Genomic DNA, 20,661 nt, shown 5'->3' with positions numbered 1-20,661 from the left:
GGGTACTGAGATTTGGGGAAATCTTTGTAATCCGTTTTTGGACAGAAATTTGGCTGTTAAGGGGTCAAAGTTCAACAATTTGACCTTTGAGAACTCTACCAACATACACCTCCAAACACCCGGGCAACGCCAGGCTGAAATGCTAGTTTTAAATGTTTGTACAAAAAAAAAAGTCTGGAAACTTATTAAAAGCACCTTGTATTCCAATTCTTACTGTTGCTGTTCATTTCAATTTGAAATCATAAAAATTGGTCAGTTATCATTTATTTATTTGCGAACTGTTATGCTCATCTCTTTATAGCTGTTGTTTCAGCCAACTATTCCCATGGCCTTCGTCAGGTTGTTATTGTTATCTACAACGGGATAGGAATGCTGAATCTTTAACTGTATCTTTTTTTTTTTTTTTACACAGGCATCACCACATTATCAAGGCCAAGAGGCCACTCGAGGATAAGAGTTAAAGAGTGTACAGTAGAAATTGGACCATATAGTAATCATTAGTAATGAAAATTCAGTAAATTTGTTAACTTATATGGAACGGCTCATCAAGAACTTGTTTACGTTAGACTTGAAGACAACTGTATTGTAGTCAGCCGGAAAGCAGGAAAACGGAAGACAATTCCACAGGCGTGCAGTTCTAAGAAAGAAGCTTTGTTCATGGATGTAGAATAATCAAAAGAACTGTAGTAGTCAATAACACGCAACAACAACAATAATAATAATAATACTAATAATAATAATAATAATAATAATAATAATAACAACAATAATAACAATAATAATAATAATAATAATAATAATAATAATAATAATAATAGCAGCAACACTTACCAAGGGTCCAGCTTATGCACAAGACAGACACCAGATTGAGCTGGACTGAGGGCTTGTATTTATGTACAAGCATATCCAATCAGGTGATGCAGCCAATCATAATCCAAAGAATAGACTGGCCCATGTGTGCACAATGGAATCTCCCATTGTGCCATAAATAGTTCTCCTCTTTCATGAGAGGTAACTTTAGTCTTTGCCAAGTTATCCACAACTTGAACGCTGACCGAAAGTCCACTACACAATCCAATAATGGAATCTACGTTTAAGTTTAGCCACAGATAAAGAGTAGGGGGAATTATTGATAGTTTTCTGCTAGACGAGTGTTTCTTGTGAAAGTTTGGCGAGGGGGGGGGACCATAGATTGGAGCTCAGTCGAACACTTCATAACTTTATGTATGTATCAGTTTCTATCTTATTAGCAGTTCCGCCCGGCTTTCCTCGGGCCCTATGTACTGTTCATAACTTTATGTGCATATACAGGGTGACCCCCCCCCAGGTGACCCCCCCCCCCAAAAAAACGGTCCCCAACTCTAATTAGGCCCCGTTTCTTAGTGTTTTGTCCGAATGAAATGAAACTTTGGTCATAACTAGTTTATTATATTCAAAACATCACATCAAAACACTAGGGTCTTTGGCCTTTTTTTCTCAGTTGACTGTAAAATCCTCAGAAAAACAATTGAATGCCCTCTGGGTTTTTTTGGGGGTCACCTTGTATTAAAAAGTGTGAATATGTACGGTAATGCCTTTTTACATAATAGGCTTCCTTAAATACCATAGAGAAAAGTTGGTAGAGACTGCAGACGTCAAATTTTTTAAAACTTTGACCCCAATTTTGACCCCTTAAAATTTATTGTTTTGGGCTCAAATGAAATTATAAAGTTAGAGCCATGTCCAAGTAACCTATATCTAAAATTTCAAGTGTTTAGACCCAAAATTGGTGGAGAAGTTTGGTAGAGTTCTCAAAGGTCAAATCGTTGAACTTTGACCTCTTGAGAGCCAAATTTCTGACCGAAACCTGATTAAAAATATTTTCACAAATCTCAATACCTCTTATGTCAAATCTTGAGTCTGTAGACCGAAAATTGACAGTTATTTGGTAGGGAAGTGTACACAGACACACACACACACACACATACAGACACACATACAGACATTTTCACTTTTATATAGATTACTTAATAATTATGATAAAAAATATAATTATTATAAAATAATTTTTTTTAAGTTTAAAAAGTTATATATTTTATATAAAGTTATGTGGTTCTCAGTTGATTAACTGTGTCGGATATATACTGGAGAGTCAAACAATGATAAGATTATTCTCGTGTCATAGCCCTAGTTATCACATAAGATGTCTAGCAATAACATAATGAAATTTCAAAAGACCACGACAATTTTAAATGACTACAAAAATGTCTGGAAACTTATGGAAGGCACTTCGTATTCCAATTAGCGATTACGTCAACTAGTGAGAATTTTGGTAAGGGTCACATTATTACATGTCGGGATAACCTATGCGCAAACAGAAACTTCTAACAAAACGCCAAGGATGGAATACTGCTGCCATATCTGGGCAGGAGTTGCTAAAAACAGCCTATCCTGCCTTGACAGAGTACAAAATAGACTTTGTGGCTTAGTGGGGGATGCCCTTTTCTCTACCCTGCAACCTCTCTCCCACAGAAGAGACGTTGCGAGCCATCTCCTTGATTTATCGCTATTTCCATGGCAGGTGCTCGTCTGAACTCCAATCTCTGGTCCCCCCTCGCTAATCTTTCACGAAAAACACCCATCTAGCTGAATCCACTGTGAAAAATTCCCCCCACTCTTTATCTGTGCCTTAAACAAAACGTGGATTCCATGAACAAAGCTTCTTTCTTAGAACTGCACGCCTGTGGAACTCTGTTCCATCTGCCTGCTTCCCACCTGACTACAACTTGGATGTCTTCAAGTCCAACGTTAACAAATTCATCAAATCTCCACACTAACGTACTGTACTTGCAATAACCCTTATCCCTGAGTGGCTTCCGGGCCTTGATAAGCGGTGACCACCGTGTAAAAAAAAACAAACAAAAAAAAAACATTGGGTTCAAAGTTCAATCTTTAAATTAACATTCTCTTTGTTCATCCGACGTGGATTGAGGTGGCTTTTCACCTTTGACACCCTCTTTGCTCATCCGACGTGGATTGAGTTGGCTTTTCACCTCAAACGCAGACAGTTTGACGAATAAACCTTCATTGATGCTAATTAGGTCATTTAATTAAGTGGAATTCAGAAAGTTCCATTGTCCTCTTATCTTCTGCGACAGGTGTAAATGTAACTAATTGTCCGTCGAGTTAACACAGCAGCTGTGCGTGTTCGTTAGAACGCTGACATCGGGCATCAGTTTTTAAAATTTATTTTCTTGTGTGTAATATGACCTTTTGTTTTGTTTTTTTATATATATATATATAAAGGAGTCGCCACTTATCAAGGCCTGGAGGCCACTCGAGGATAAGGGTTAATGAGTGTACGGTAGTAAATGGAATATTGTAGTAAATGTTAGTAGTGGAAATTTGGTAAATTGGATTAATTAAGGGTATGACTCATCAAGAATTTGTTTACGTTGGACTTGAAGACTATCAAATTGTAGTCGAACGGAAGAGAGTTCCACGGGTGTGCAGTTCTAAGAAAGAAGCTTTGTTCATGGAATCTACGTTTAGGTTTACGCACAGATAAAGAGTGGGGGAAATTATTGATAGTGGTTTCAGCTAGACGGGTGTTTTTCGTGAAAGTTTGGCGAGGGGAGATCATACATTGAAGCTCAGACGAGCACTTGCCATGAAAATAACGATAGAGCAAAGATAGGCTAGCAATGTTTCTTCTGGCTCATCAAGAATTTGTTTACGTTGGACTTGAAGACGATCATATTATAGTCAGTTGGAAAGCAGGAAAACGGAAGAGAGTTCCACAGGCGTGCAGTTCTAAGAAAGAAGCTTTGTTCATGGAATCTACGTTTAGGTTTAGGCACAGATAAGGAGGTGGGGGAAATTATTGATAGTGGTTTCAGAAAGACGAGTGAACCAATCCTCTATTGATTATTATATTCATATGCATCATTTTTTTTAAATTTATTTTTTTTGGAAATTACAGAAAAATAAATTTAATAGAACTATAGCTGTGAATTTGTTAATGTCCATTTACTGAACGGCCCCTGACTGGTTGTGAGTGCATGTTGAATATATAGTATGCATACACAGTGAATGTGTTAATGTCTATTTACTGAGTGACCCGTAACATATTTTTAATCATTTTCTTGCTGAAAATTTTGCTTCCAAAGTTCAAAAGATTTTACCTTTTGCGGTCTCTAGCAAACTACTCAACCAATTTTGGGTCTAAACATTTGTAATTTTACATATAGGGCATTCAGACATGCAGCAAGCTTTTTAATCAGTTTTTGGGCAAAAATTTGGCTGCCAAGAGGTCAAAGTTGAAAGAGTTGACCTTTGCAGACTCTACCAAACTCCTCCATCAAATTTGAGTCTAAATACTTGAAATTTTAGGTGTAGGTCACCTGGAAAGGAGTCAAACTTTTTGATATATATATATATATATATATATATATATATATAGGCACATAAACTTCTGAACAGTATAGGGCCCGAGCAAAGCCGGGTTAAACTGCTAGTTAAAAAAAAAAGCAAAAAGCAGGTTATTTGGTTAGATATCTACTGGAGTGATAGAATGATCCAAACCTTTTTCCAATGACCTTGGCAATGAGTTGATGTATGTGCTCCATTTCAGATCAGAGGTGAAGGTCAGACTCAGAAGCTTGTCGAGGCATGCTGCTTCCCTAAGACAACAGCCATTCATTTCCATTGGGGCCAGAGCGTTGATGCTGAAAAGAGAGAAGCTTGGTTTTAGATGCATTCTTGGTTTAACATTCACAGAAAACATGAGTTGGAACAGATACATCGAGATCATTGCCAAGGCTGCTGCGAAGAAGGTGGGCTCTCTCTACCGTGCTAGAAAGTTACTTACGCCTGAAAGTATCCTGTACCTCTACAAGACCACCATTCGCCCATGTATGGAGTATTGTTATCACACTTGGGCTAGTGCATCAGCTACTAGTCTCTTACTCCTGGACAGGGTTCAAAAGAGAGTTGCCAACCTAATAGGTCCCAAACTGTCAGCTAGCCTTTAGCCTCTGTCCCATCGACGAAATGTTGCACCCCTCTGCCTGTTTTACAAGTATTTTAATGGTAGGTTCTCTGACAAACTACAAGTCCTTGTACCCCCTTGACGTAAATACTCTCGACAAACCCAACAAGCAGCAAAGTCCCACCCCTACACAGTAGAGATCCCTAGATGCTAGCAATCCTCCTACTCTGATAGTTTTTTCCCTAGGAAAGCTACTTTGGAATTCCCTTCCGGGTTCCTGCTTCCCTAACTGTACTGACATGCAGAAGTTCAAGTGTAATGTGAACAGACATCTTGCTACTCATCTCCCTTCATAATGCCCCTACAACTTATGTCCCTGATTGTAGCCCCCTACTTCAAAGTGGCACTGTGCCTTTTGTGGGGTGAAAATTGAATAAAAAACCTCCAAAAGACATCATGCTATCTACCGATACAAGTTATGACAACAGGACCATTGCCAAGGCTGCTGCAAAGAAGATGGGCTCTCTCTACCGTGCTAGAAAGTTACTTACGCCTGAAAGTATCCTGTACCTCTATAAGGCCACCATTCGCCCATGTATGGAGTATTGCCGTCACATTTGGGCTGGTGCATCTGCTACTTGTCTCTCGCTCCTAGACAAGGTTCAAAAGAGAGTCGCCGCTCTGATAGGTCCCGAACTGTCATTTAAGTTTCAGCCTCTTATCCCATCGACGAAATGTTGTATGCCTCTGCCTGTTTTATAAATACTTTAATGGTGAATGTTCTGATGAACTACAAGCACTTGTACCCCCTCGACGTGAATACCCCCGATAAGTTCTGAAATGGTTGAGCCTACCTTTTGCAAATTACACATGAAGGTACTTAATATGTCTGGCAGTGTTTTTAGATATGTTTTGTACAGAAATTCATCTGATGAGTACGGAACACTGCTGTCACATTTGGGCTGGTGCATCTGACACTCGTCTCTCGCTCCTGGACAGGGTTCAAAAGGGAGTTGCCAACCTGGTAGGTCTCGAACTGTCATTTAAGCTTCAGCCCCTGTCCCATCGACGAAATGTTGCTTCTTTCTGCCTATTTTACAAATACTTAAACCCAACAAACAGCAAAGTCCCACCCCTACACAGTTGAGATTCCTAGATGTAAGAAAGCCTTTTACTCTAATAGTTTCTTCCCCAGAACTGCAAGACTTTGGAATTCTTTTCTGGTTTCCTGCTTCCCCCAACTGTACTGACATGCAGAAGTTCAAGTGTAATGTGAATGCAAATCTTGCTGCTAAACTCCCTACATACTACCCCTGCAACTTATGTCCCTGATAGTAGCCCCCTACTTCAAAATGGCCATGTGCCTGGTAAAAATGAAATTAAAAAAAACAGCCACCTCTTTACACATTGCATCACGTAGTCAAGATCAGAAGAGAGAGAATTAAAAAAATCTATTGTGACAATTTCTACTCTGATAGAAAAGTCACTTTTTGTGTGCGTATGTGTTTGAGATCCTTCCTCATAGGTTCCGAAACTGCTGAAACTATCTTTTTCAAATTTCACACAAAGCTAATTTATATGTCTGGCAGTGTTCTTAGATAGGTTTTGTGCAGAAATTCATCCGATAAGTTTCAAAAAATGTAAAACATCCGATCTTAAAAATAAGTTTTCTCTCTTAAAGATAAAAAAAAGATAAATTTTTTTATGTTACTCCTGCAAGGGAGATAATAAAATCTCAGCAAATCATTTCTTCTTTAAAAAACAAATTTAATATAATCTGGAGACCGACAAACAATATGGATTCAGGCATGCCCGTTCAACAGCAGATATCTGAACTGTAGTCTCTAAATGTATATACCGTTTACTGGACAAAACAGGGGAGGGTAGAGCTACCCGGCGTTGCTCGGGACCGTATAAACAATGAAAAAACAAAAGCAGATATTGAATATATGTTTTATTCTTAGGGGAGAGGAATCTTTCATCTCTATGTATTATTTGTTTTATCTACCCTAGGACTGGTATTGTTCATGTTTTATCCCTAGCGTAGGTAATTTACAGCATGTATATGAAATTGTTTTACCTTAGGGAGAAGAGAACAGGTAATATACAACATAATGTGTCTATATTACATCCCTGGCAACGCCTAGAAACCAGCTAGAACATGTATTTCAGTCAATCTATATTACATCCTGGGCTATGCCGGGAAACCAGCTAATCTCTATTTAGTGACCTGACCACCAAAATACCTCCCTAAGTGTGTCCTTTCTTTTGAACTTATTAGATATAGGTATCTAGAAATGTGTGTAAAATTTTGTTGAATGCATTGTTCACTATGATTTTCTCATTGTTCTACACAATATCAACTGTAGCGAAATAACACAGTAAACTTAGTGTAGTGTTAGAATAAAGAGCAAAGGAAAAAATTAGAATCATATTCTGTAATTGCAAATCTAAATTTGCTAGCGTGTACCAGTATTTGCCAGGTTGTGGAAATTTGGAATTTATAACATATGTAGTGGCCTTTTCCTAGATACCTATTGCTAAAAATTATACTTTCATTTTTTTAGAAAAATCTCTCTTCGGATGCCCTGCATCATCCAAAATAAAAACAAATATTTTTATAATTGTTTCAGTACATTGCTACACAATGTTTAATGCAGACCATTATTTTTGTTTTAACTTAACAGAGTCGACACTAGTTTTGTTTTGAACTAAAAAAAAACGACGCATTATTACAAAATAATTTGTTTGAAATTTATGTTGAAATTCATAAATATATATATATATATATATATATATATATATATATATATATATACTAGCAAAAGTACCCGTCGTTGACAGGGTTCAAAAACAGCCTACAGAAAATGGACTCTGATTTATGAAAGTATGATAGGTTATGAAAAGGAAGGGGTGTAAAGAGATAGCTTCGAATTTGGGGGTATCAAAACCAAAGCAAAATATGATGAAAGTAAAAATAAAATAGATAAACCCCATAATTTATTATACCATACCTGTTCACACTGAAACACTTATCGCAATATTCTGTGGATCTATATTAGTGTAGTGTTAGAATAAAGAGCAAAGGAAAAAATTAGAATCATATTCTGTAATTGCAAATCTAATTCTCTCCCATCGACGAAACGTTGCATCCCTCTGCCTGTTCTACAAGTATTTTAATGATGGATGCTCTGACAAACTGCAGACACTTGTGCCCCCATGACGTAGACACCCTCAACAGACCCGACAGGCTGCAAAATCCCATTCCCACACTGTAGAGATCCCTAGATGTAAAAGATCTTTCTACTCCAGTAGTTTCTTCCCCAGAACCGCTAAACTTTGGAATTCCATACCAGGTCCCTGCTTCCCCAACTGTACTAACGTGCAGAAGTTCAAGTGCAACGTGAACCAACATCTTACTGCCCAAATCCCTACATAGTACTAAATTTAAATATCTATTGGCTTCTTCCATTAGATTTTTCTGAAACTTGGCGAAAATATGAAGGCAACGTTGGCCCTTCACACTTCTCACATTCATCATGTCTTTACTATTTTTTTGTGGCGTCATCTCACGTGCAGCACCAGAGGGGGCCACGCATATGCGGCTTGTTTTTTTTTTTTTTTTTAATAACACATTAAGTCATAACTATAATCTTTTTTTTAACAGTTATTACGGCTAAAACACATTCTACTTTGTTATTTTTGTTAGTCTCCCCCCCCCCCCGACAAAAGGAGGGTGGGCCTGTAAATTCACCCTTATCCGTTTGTCCGTTTGTCTGTCCGAACTTTTTTAAATAACTACGCCTTGGAATTTTAAAAAAATTTTGCACAAATATTAAACATGATATGAGTAAAAAAAAAGTAACAGAACGGATTTTCCAGGAAAACTCCGGTTGCTCCCCTTAGGGGTGCTTTTCAGGTTAAAATGGTTAAAATTGACACTTTTGTGCTTATTAAAAAAAAAAATTGATGCCTTGGATTTTTATAAAACTTTCTGAAAAGTTGTAACTAACTGATTTCTATATAATTTTGTTTGTCTATACTTCGCAATAACTCTTGGGTGTGCCCCAGGGGTTCTTTTAGGGCTAATAAAAACACTCCATCTTTGGGACTATTTTACCATATTTGTCCAAAATTTTCTGTGTATGTCTATTTAGCAGTTTTGCATGGTGTTGAACTCAAATTTAAATATGTTATGGTCTTGGGGACTTTTGGGACTAAATGGAGGGGGGGGCAAATGATGGACTTAGTCATTTTTTTTTATGCCTCATTCGCTGTGCACTCACGGGGGACCATGCATGCTTCACTTGTTTTAAATAAAATCAAATAAAAAGGAGATAATTAAAGGAATCGTTTTGGCATTGGAAAATAAGTACAAATTTTTCCGATTCCGATACCCCAAAAAGTTCTGATTCTGATTAATCGTCCCACCACTAGAATTTATGTATACAATAGATCGCAGTTTTCTGCATCAGAGTTGACCTTTTTAGGGTTCATCCCTCCTGGTGAATTAATGGACTCTCAGATACCAACCTAGAAATTTCTTATAACTCGGCGCGGTACATACAGCACCTAGCCGTCTCGAATGTCACCCATCTGGTACTGGCCAGGCTCATCGTTACTTAACCAGCCATCTATATAAAAGCCAAGTACGTCCAAGGATGGAGTACTGCTGCCACATCTGGGCTGGAGCTGCTAAAAACAGTCTATCCTGCCTTGACAGCGTAAAAATAGACTTCGTGGCTTGGTGGGGGATGATCTTTTCTCTTCCCTGCAACCTCTCTCCCACAGAAGAGATGTTGCAAGCCTGTCTCTGTTTTATCGTTATTTCCATGGCAAGTGCTCGTCTGAGCTCCATTCTCTGGTCCCCCTCCGCCAATCTTTCACGAAAAACACCCGACTAGCTGAAACCACTGTCAATAATTTTCCCCACTCTTTATCTGTGCCTAAATCAAAACGTAGATTCCATGAACAAAACTTCTTTCTTAGAACTGCACAGCTGTGGAACTCTCTGCCGCTTGCCTCTTCACCCCCCCCCCCTTCCCGCCCGAATTCAACTTGGATGTCTTCAAGTCCAACACAAACAAATTCCTGATGAACCGCCCTTTTAAGTAATGACACCTTATCAAATCTCCAATACTAACTATTACTACGATATTATCCCACTGATTTGTGTGCACACAATAACCCTTATCCCCGAGTGGCTCATGGGCCTTGACAAGTGGTGACCCCCATTCAAAAAAAAAAAAAAAAAAACCATTTGCACCTTCAAAGATTAACAGTAATACCAATGTGGGAATGCCTCGGAGGTCGATCCTTGGACCACTATTATTCCTGATATTCATCAATGATCTGTCCGATAACATTTGTAGAATATTGCTAAGGTGAACCAGCTAACCCAATGAAGATGTTGTGCTGAATGGATGCGATAATTGACAGAGTGTAGTTCCTGGCAGAAGTCTAGAACAGTAAAAACCCCTGAATACCAGAGCAGTTGACATTTGTAGAGTGGCACCTGCCCCTCCTGGCATGTTTAGCCAATCAGGCGCCTCAAAATAGAACAATCCACCATCCCTGACTAATTGTAGGCTGGTCCAATGGCAATTAGCATACCACTAATTGCTACTGAATAAATATGTTGAAATTAGTTAAATGATCCATAATGGTGGAGAGGGAAGGTAAGCACATTCTTGATTCTTGATTCTACAGATCCCCTCCCTCGTCACGTGGAGGTAACAGGGTCCGAGGAGGAATGAGCTCCTCGCGGCCAGGTTGATTATGTGGGAATAGCCGCGAAGAAGGTGGGCTCCCTCTATCATGCTAGAAAACTACTCACACCTGAGAGTATCCTGTACCTCTACAAGGCCACCATTCGCCCATGCATGGAGTATTGTTGCCATATCTGAGCTGGTGCATCTACCACTAGCCTCTCCATCCCACTTTGTCAACTAAGCTCCAACCCCTGTCCCATCACCACAGTGTTGCATCTCTGTACTTGTTTTACAAATATTTTAATGGAATATGATCTGATGAACTCATTGCACTTGTGCCCCTCGACGTACATATCCCCGACAAATCTGCTTAGCAACAAAATCACACCCCTTCACGGTTGAGGTCTCTAAATGTCAGAAAGTTTTCTACCCTAATAACTTCTTCCCTAGAACAGCTGGACTTTGGAATTCCCTTCCTGCTACCTGTCTGGGTCTCTTTGGACTTGCGAGTTGGCATGGAACCATGTACCATACCTAAGGCCTGCCAGCAGCCACCTGATTGCACCAGAAGATCATCACACCCTTCAACACATCCAGTTACACTTTGGTGTTGACTTTCAAGCCGACTTTGAAGATGTGAGGTGGCATGATGTGGCCCTCACTTGAAACCACACGAAAGACCATAATCGTGGCTGGAAACATTGTTGAGCTGTGCCCTCAACTGTTAAACTGTCTGGATTTGCATTTTGAGGGTGCTGTCAATGGTCCTGTTGTCATAACTTGTATCGGTAGATAGCATGATGTCTTTTGGAGGTTTTTTATTCAATTTTCACCCCACAAAAGGCACAGTGCCACTTTGAAGTAGGGGGCTACTATCAGGGACATAAGTTGCAGGGGTATTATGAAGGGAGATGAGTAGCAAGATGTCTGTTCACATTACACTTGAACTTCTGCATGTCAGTACAGTTGGCAAAGCAGAATCCCGGAAGAGAGTTTCAAAGTCTAGCAGTTCTGGGGAAGAAACTATTAGAGTATAAGGGGATCTGGTGATCTCTACTGTGAAGGGGTGGGATTTGGCTGCTTGTCAGGTTTGTCGGGGTATTTACGTCGAGAGGGTACAAGTGCTTGTAGTTCGTCAGAGCATTCACCATTAACGTACTTGTAGAACAGGCAGAGGGATGCAACGTTTCGTCGATAGGACTGAGGCTGAAGCTTAGATGGCATTTCAGGACCTATCAGGTTGGCGACTCTCTTTTGAACCCTGTCCAGGAGTGAGACACTAGTAGCAGATGACCAGTCCAAATGTGACAACAATACTCCATACATGGGCGAATGGTGGCCTTATAGAGGTACAAGATACTTTCAGGCGTAAGTAGTTTTCTAGCACGGTAGAGGGAGCCCACTTATACATGAAATAGAAGAGTGTTTTCTGAAGAACAACATCATGTACGCCCCCAAAACATAAAGACGAGTACAGAAGAACAACATTATGTAATAACTGTTCCCGGAAACTTTGTTTTTATCACTCTAGGCATGTTCCTGTTATTCGTGGCAATCCAACGATGCATTTTGAGGGTGCTGGCAATGGTCCTGTTGTCATAAATTGGATCGGTATAGACATGAGTTGTACAGTGGCGCATCTACTAGAAAGGACTTGTCCTGCCTTGATAGAGTTCAAAATAGACTTCGTAGCCTCGTAGGAGATGTCCTTTTCTCCTCCTTGCAACCTCTATCTCACAGAAGAGATGTTGCGAGTTTCTCTCTGATGTATCATTATTTTCATGGAAAGTGTTCGACTGAGCTTCAATCTATGGTCCTCCCTCGCCAAACTTTCACAAGAAACACTCGTCTAGCTGAAAACACTATTAATAATTCCCCCCACTTTTTATCTGTGCCTAAACCTAGACGTAGATTCCATGAACAAAGCTTCTTTCTTAGAACTGCACGCCTGTGGAATTGTCTTCCGTTTTCCTGCTTTCCGGCTGACTACAATATGGTTGTGTTCAAGTCTAACGTAAATAAGTTCTTGATGAGCCGTTCCATATAAGTTATCAACTTTACCAAATTTTCATTACTAATGATTACTATAATGTCCAATTTCTACTGTACACTCTTTAACCCTTATCCTTGAGTGGCCTCTTGGCCTTGATAATGTGGTGATGCCTATGTAAAAAAAAAAAAAAAAAAAAGAAATCTCCAATCTTGCTCGTTGACCATTGTGTCACTTTCAGACATGATAGAAGGCTCCTATCGCTGTTGGGATTTGCACACAACTGGCCAACTAGTAGATGGTCCGCAAAAAAAAAAAAAAAAAAAGTTTTCATCAAACGGAAATGGAATCATGTCTTTTTTTTTTTTTTTTTTTAGGGCGACAATTTTATCGTTCCACCCTGTAGAAATCTGTCACTCAACGACACGTCATTATCTCTGGTCCGATTTTTGATTGATTGATATTTTGATCATTTGTGTTGTCCGTTTAAATTCAAATGACAAGGATCACGCAAATGATAAAATAGAAATAAAGACGCGGAGAGAGGATGACGGGAAGGTATTTAAATGAACTTGTCTTTTATTCGTATGAAATTATTAATTGCCTCGACTACGAATGGTGTGCGTGTGTGTCTGAAAGGTGGACACTTGATGAGGTAACAGCTTTACGGTTGCTGATTGGTCAGTTAACGGTCGAATACCAATCAGTTTTCCGTTTTTTTTTTTTTTTTGGTTTTTTTTTCTCCCCCTTCCCCGTCTTCCAAAAACATTGGATTTGCTCGTTCATGAGTCCAAGGACTTCATCAGAGCACACAGGTTTGAAGATTGGAAGATGTGGAAAAACCCTACCAGGGAGATGGAATGGATGGATCTACCAGAAAACCGTCTTTTCGTTTCTTGAAATGGTGATGACGCCAGAGCATCTTGGTAGAGCATCTTTTATTTATTCATATTTTTTTATTATTTTTTTTAATCCTGCCATTTTTATCATTATTTTTAATCTATATATATTAATAGGATAACGTGTGTGTTATTTATTTTTGTGTGCCATGCTTACATCTGAGTGACTGTCGTTTAATTGTTATGGCCTTCCATGTCTTGTAATAAATAATTTTACCAAAAATTCTTCATAAGTTTTGGTTTCGATCTTAGCTGATGGCACTTAAATTATTTATTTTTTTAATAAATAATTTTACTAAAAATTCTTCATAGGTTTTGGTTTCAATCTTAGCTGATGGCACTTAAATTATTTATTTTTTTAATAAATAATTTTACTAAAAATTCTTCATAAGTTTTGGTTTCAGTTTCGATTATGACTGATGACACTTAAGTCATCTATTTTTTTTATAAATAATTTTACCAAGAATTCTTCATAAGTTTTGGTTTCAGTTTCGATTATAGTTGATGGCATGCCAGTAATCCATTTTTTATATAAATAATTTTATCTTTTTATAAATGATTTTACCAAGATTTCTTGATAAGTTTTGGTTTCGGTTTCGATTCAAGCTCATGCACCCAGGTCATATGGATATATTTTTTTTATTTTTTTAAATCGTAACTTTATAATATATAAAAATCAATAGAATATTAACTCTATAATAATATATACGAAATCTGAAAGAATTAAAATATATTTGAGCGTACTTTATGACCAACCTATGCCGGGTGTGTCTGCTTGCTTAGAAAAATACTTTTGTAGTTTTAACAAAAGAGCTACAATAATATCAGAACATCTCCATTTACACTGAATATCTACAGAATGCCAACATCAATATATTACATATGAAAGAGTCCCCTGTGGAATTTCCACAGGTCCCACTTGTTATTATTATTATTATTATTATTTTTCATTATTATAATTATAATAATTATTATTATTATCATTATTATTTTTCATTATTATAATTATAATAATTATTATTATTATCATTATTATTTTTCATTATTATAATTATAATAATTATTATTATTTTTCATTATAATAATTATTATTATCATTTTTCATTATTATAATAATAATAATTATTATTTTTCATTATTATTATTATTATTTTTCATTATTATTATTATAATAATTATTTTTCATTATTATTATTATCATTTTTCATTATTATAATTATAATAATAATTATTATTATTATTTTTTTTTCATTATTATTATTATTTTTCATTATTATTATTATTATTATTATTATTATTATTATTATTATTATTATTATTATTACCACCAACATCCTCTTCAAGCCTCTGCAATTATAGGTACCACCAACATCCTTAGAAAAACCTTGATCTTTGAAGCTCCTGGTTTGAAGCCGGGATTAAGGGAAATCCTCTGGAAATGAATCCCATCCCTTTCCAGAGAGACGTTTGTAAGCGAAATCAGAATTATTATTATTATTATTATTATTATTTATACATTGTTTTAATTGGAATTCATTATCAATATCATTATTATTATCATCATCTTAACGATTATTATTATTATTATTATTATTATTATTATTATTATTATTATTATTATTGATAAGGTCTCAAAAAACTGGCAGATTGTAGACTTCTCAGTACCCTGGGACAGTAATGTGAGAGAGAAGGAGAATGAGAAGTGGAGCAATTATGCTCCATTGGCATTAAAGATAAGGCGTATACACGGGGTTAAAACACAAATAATTCCGGTCGTAGTTGGTACACTAGGAGTAGTATCAAGTCGTCTGGAAGGACAATTGAAAAAACTACAAATCGCCTTCAAACCTTTGCAAGTATAGGTACCACCAACATCCTTAGGAAAACCTTTGATCTTTGAAGCTCCTGGTTTGAAGCCGGGATTGAGGGAAATTCTCTGGAAATGAATCCCATCCCTTTCCATAGAGACGTTCATAAGCGAAATCAGAATTATTATTATTATTGTTATTATTGTAATTATTATTATTATTATTGTAATTATTATTATTATAATTATTATTATCATTATTATTATCATCTTAACGATTATTATTATTATTATTATTATCATCATTATTATTATCTTAACGATTATTATTATTATGATCATTATTATTTATATATTGTTTTAATTGGAATTCATTATTGAAATGAGTATTATTTATTAATTTTATTTATTGATGACTGTTATTCTCATTTTTATTAGTTGTTGTTTCACATTTCACATTCAGAGAAATAGTTGGCTGAAACGTCGTGAAACAACTAAGATGAGGATAATAGTCGGCAATAAATAAATAAATAAATAAATAAATTATTTTTATTATTTATTTATTTATTTATTTACTCACTAGGAGTAGTCACACAGGTGATCATGAAAGATTTCTCTTTGAGAACAACTTGTGGTGTTATCTGGAGTCTAGGTGACAAAAAATCTCTTTCTTTTTTTTTTTTTTTTTCAACATGGTGGTCACCACTTATCAAGGCCCAGAAGCTACTCGGGGATAAGGGTTATTGCGTGTACAGTAATCAATGGGATAGTATCGTAGTAATCGTTAGTAATGAAGATTTGATAAAGTGTCTTACTTAAGGGGGCGGTTTATCAGGAATTTGTTTATGTTGGACTTGAAGACATCCAAGTTGAAGTCAGGTGGGGAAACAAGCAGACGGAAGAGAGTTCCACAGACGTGCACTTCTAAGAAAGAAGCTTTGTTTATGGAATCTACGTTTCGATTTAGGCAGAGATAAAGAGTGGGGGAAATTATTGACAGTGGTTTCAACTAGACGGGTGTTTATTGTGAAAGATTGGCGAGGGGTGGGGGACCAGAGATTGGAACTCAGACAAGCACTTGCCATAGAAGTGTCTCCAGATTTCCAGTACTCTCCACCTTTTTGAATAACCTTCGCAAAAGAATTTTCGTTATAGCAACAGCCTCTACCATCGATTTCTCATTGGCAGCGACCATCGATCTTCACTGGAATTTAGGTGACAACACAAGCCTCCCCAAGGTCCAAGTAACCTTTGCACTCGTCCAGCAAAGGTCTGGCTAGTGCTATTTCTGCTCGGTCTTTCCATCTTCCTTGACCCTCCTCGCTTTGGTGTGGTGTCAGTTATTGGTCACACACACACACACACACACGGAATAAAAAAAATGTTCCAGTTTTCGGGATTCTATATGATACTCATTTGTCCAGGTCCAGTTTGTGTCTGTAGTACCTATGTATTAATCTCATCATTCAAGGGTTTTCCTTAATATTTCAGCAGTTTTCATTACTGTTATACGCCTGAAAGTATTCTGTTCCTATAAGTGGGTTCTCTCTACCGTGCTAGAAAGCTGTTAACACCCAAAAGTATCCTATACCTCTGTAAGGCCACCATTCGCCCATGTATGGAGTATTGTTGTCATATTTGGGCTGGTGGATCTGCTGCTTGTCTCTCGCTCCTGGACAGGGTTCAAAAGAGAGTCGCCAACCTGATAGGTCCTGAACTGTCATCTAAGCTTCAGCCTCTGTGCCATCGGCATAATGTTGCATCCCTCTGCCTGTTCTACAAGTATTTTAATGGTGAATACTCCAACGAGCTACAAGCCTTATTATCATTATAATTATTATCATTATAATTATTATCATTATAATTATTATCATTATAATTATTATCATTATCATTATTATCATTATAATTATTATCATTATCATTATTATCATTATCATTATTATCATTATAAATCTGCGTCATCGCAACAGCCTCATACCATTGATTTCTCGCTGGTAGTGGCCATTGGTTTATACTGGAATTTGAGTGGCACTAAGCCTCCCCATGATCCCAGTTCTCTTTGTGCTTATCCAGCGGAGGTTTGGCCAGCGCTCTCCCCTCGGTCTTTCCATTCTCCTTGACCCTTCTCGGCTCTTTGGTATCACTTTTCTATAGGGGGGGGGAGGTGATCAGACAATGGGGGGATGCCTGGTGGTGGTGTAGAACTTGTTGATATGCAGCTTCGGTGTTCTTCATTCCCCGTAACGCTTCTTTGTTATATTGTCTTGTGTTATTCCCCATATTCTAGGTTTTCCTTAATATTTCAGCCGTTTTCTTTATCGTTAGGCGTTGTATTTTTGCAGTTATTATTATTATTATTTACTCACTAGGAGTAGTCACAAGCCATCATGAAAGATTTCCCTTTGAGAACGTGTGGAGTTTCCTGGAGTCTGAGTGACAACAAGTCTCCTCAGATTTCGAGTACTCTCCACCTCTTTCGATAACCTTTGCAAAAAAATTTTCGTTATAGTAACAGCCGCTTACCATTGATTTCTCGTTAGCAGCAACTATTGGTCTTCACTGGGAATTTACAAGGCGACCATTCGTCGATGTATGGAGTATTGTTGTCACATTTGGGCTGGTGCATCTGCTACTAGTCTCTCGCTCCTGGACAGAGTTCAAAAGACAGTTGCTAACCTAATAGGTCCCATTGTGTCTTATAAGTAGCACGATGACAACAGCATATTCTTTTCCTTGTTTTCATTCTCAGGTATATATCGATTGATATCGTATATGCTTTTATGTAGAGTGATGTGGTCTCGGTTGATTGCATCTGTGTCAGATATATACTCGAGTCAAAACAATGAAAATAATATGCTGTTGTCATAGTTCTATCTGTATAAAAGCCAAGTACGTCCAAGGATGGAATACTGCTGCCATATCTGGGCAGGAGCTGCTAAAAACAGCCTATCCTGCCTTGACAGAGTACAAAATAGACTTCGTGGCTTAGTGGGGGATGCCCTTTTCTCTTCCCTGCAACCTCTCTCCCACTGAAGAGACGTTGCAAGCCTATCTTTGTTTTATCGTTATTTCCATGACAGGTGCTCGTCTGAACTCCAATCTTTGGTCCCCCTCGCCAATCTTTTACGAAAAACACTCGTCTAGCTGAATCCACTGTCAAAAACTTTCCTCACTCTTTATCTATGCCTAAATCAAATGTAGATTCCATGAACAAAGCTTCTTTCTTAGAAGTGCACGCCTGTGGAACTCTGTTCCGTCTGCCTGTTTCCCACCTGACTACAACCTGGATGTCTTCAAGTCCAACGTTAACAAATCCCTGATGAACCACCCCCTTAAGTAGACACTTTATTAAATCTCCAGACTAACGTACTGTACTTACAATAACCCTTATCCCTGAGTGGCTTCCGGGCCTTGATAAGTGGTGACCACCTTGTAAAAAAAAAAGAAAGCCATCCCTCTGATTCCAATCTCTTCCATTCTCTTTTTTTCGGTATTGTTCCTAGCGCTCCTACCATTAGTGATGTTATCCTGACTTTTTTTCAGCTTCCATATTCCTTTGAGCTCTCTGGCCAGTAGCCTGCATTATCATTATTTTTAATCCTTGGTATTGATATCCTTGCAGGTTTTGGTAAAACTTTTTATCTCAAGTTTTTTTCATTTCTTCAAATATTTATTCCTAGTGTTTGGTTTGGTTGATTTGTTTTTACGATAAAGGAGAAAGAATTGCTGTTTTCTTTGTCATATATATATATATATATGAAATAAAATGGAGGTGGAAGGGCCTGGATACTCAACGTTTCGCCCGATTTATGCGGGCTTCTTCAATTTACTTCTTCGATTTACTTAATCTATCACCGCTATATTTCCAAACACAATTTTTTTTATTTTAATCTCTACGATATTTTAACTTTTAGACGTAATCCACTACACTAGTTTACTCTAATTTATTTTCTTTTCTCTCATAAAATGTATATATATGTATATATGACATCTAATTTACATAAGGAAAACACGCTGCTCTCCCCCATCATTATATATAGCCCCAATCCTCCGACTCTCTCGTCAATGACCATCCCTCTTGAAGAAGCCCGCATAAATCGGGCGAAACGTTGAGTATTCAGGTCCTTCCACCTCCATTTTATTTCATATCGTCGGATTTAATCCAGCTCAACAATCATATATATATATATATATATATATATATATACCTAAAATAAAAAATATTGTAAAATCAACAAATATTTAAATCGTGAAACGAGTTAGAGGCAGACGGTGGCGGGCATGAATAGTTTGGCTGGTTAAAATCGCAATACTATTAGGTATGGAATCGTAAGAAAAACACATTTTAAATGAGTAAATATGCTATCATTTCCTCGATGACGAATGCTTCATTGGATCAAGTTCAATGACCATAAGTAATGTATGTTGGTGTCTTATGTGAAATTTATTTAAATAAACATATATATAAATAAAAGTATTAGTTTAAAAACATAATTATGTTTTCGCAACTTTTAAATATAAAAAAAAATACGGGAAACATTTTAAAGTCTTTAATAAAGTTTTGTATATCTTTCACATTTCAAGAAGGCCCTGTCGGTGGGGCATTAGAATACGCTGACTGCCCCCCCCCCCTGCAGAGGGTAAAAGTCCCTCAATGGGGATCCTGGATATGACCTTAAACTATATCCAGTGGTGAGGCCCCAGCTTGTGGGCTTTGGGGAGTGTGGAGCCACCCTTTAATTACCATTGCTCTCAGGTCCACTCTGACCCGGAGTGGTAGTACCTGTTAGGGTCCCAACTATGGGTTGAATAGAAACCGACGTGAAAACAACAAATATATTCTATTAAAAAAATTTTTCTTCAAAATCTTTGGATTCGGCATTAAATAACCCGAAAAGGGTTGATATGCCGTAAAACAAAACCAACCAACATTTCAAGAATCTGAGTATGCACTTTTACAAAAGGAATTTTTTTTTTTTTTTTTTTTTTTTTACACAGTGATCACCACTCATCAAGGCCCGGAAGCCACTCAGGGATAAGGGTTATTGCAAGTACATTACGTTAGTGTGGAGATTTGATGAAGTGTTTAATTAAGGGGGCGGTTCATTAGGAATTTGTTAACATTGGACTTGAAGACATCCAAGTTGTAGTCCGGAGGGAAGCAGGCAGACGGAACAGAGTTCCACAGGCGTGCAGTTCTAAGAAAGAAGCTTTGTTCATGGAATCCGCGTTTTGATTTAGGCACAGATATAGTATATATATATTATAAACATTCTTTTTTA

General features: G+C 37.4%; 1 protein-coding gene across 4 annotated transcripts in view; it reads left to right on the top strand.

Annotated features, from left to right (window-relative positions):
- LOC145271348 (ADP-ribose pyrophosphatase-like) overlaps positions 1-20,661 on the top strand; it is a 157,612-nt gene that overhangs the window by 61,826 nt on the left and 75,125 nt on the right. Inside the window, exon 1 of one of the 4 annotated variants that reach the window (XM_080126894.1) lies at positions 13,048-13,228. The exons of 2 other annotated variants lie outside the window; for them this stretch is intronic. Coding sequence is in view for 1 of the 2 variants with exons in the window: in XM_080126895.1 (XP_079983021.1) it covers positions 13,455-13,596 (142 nt within the window). In the remaining variant the exon portion in view is untranslated. Of the gene's footprint in view, positions 1-13,047; positions 13,229-13,429; positions 13,597-20,661 lie in introns of those variants that run through there. One more of the 4 variants, XM_080126895.1, reaches the window with a different exon arrangement.

This window comes from Euprymna scolopes, chromosome 46, assembly GCF_053919585.1.
Source record: "Euprymna scolopes isolate OS-2025 chromosome 46, ASM5391958v1, whole genome shotgun sequence".
NCBI classification, from domain to species: domain Eukaryota; kingdom Metazoa; phylum Mollusca; class Cephalopoda; order Sepiida; family Sepiolidae; genus Euprymna; species Euprymna scolopes.
This window is presented reverse-complemented; position numbering and strand designations above follow the sequence as displayed.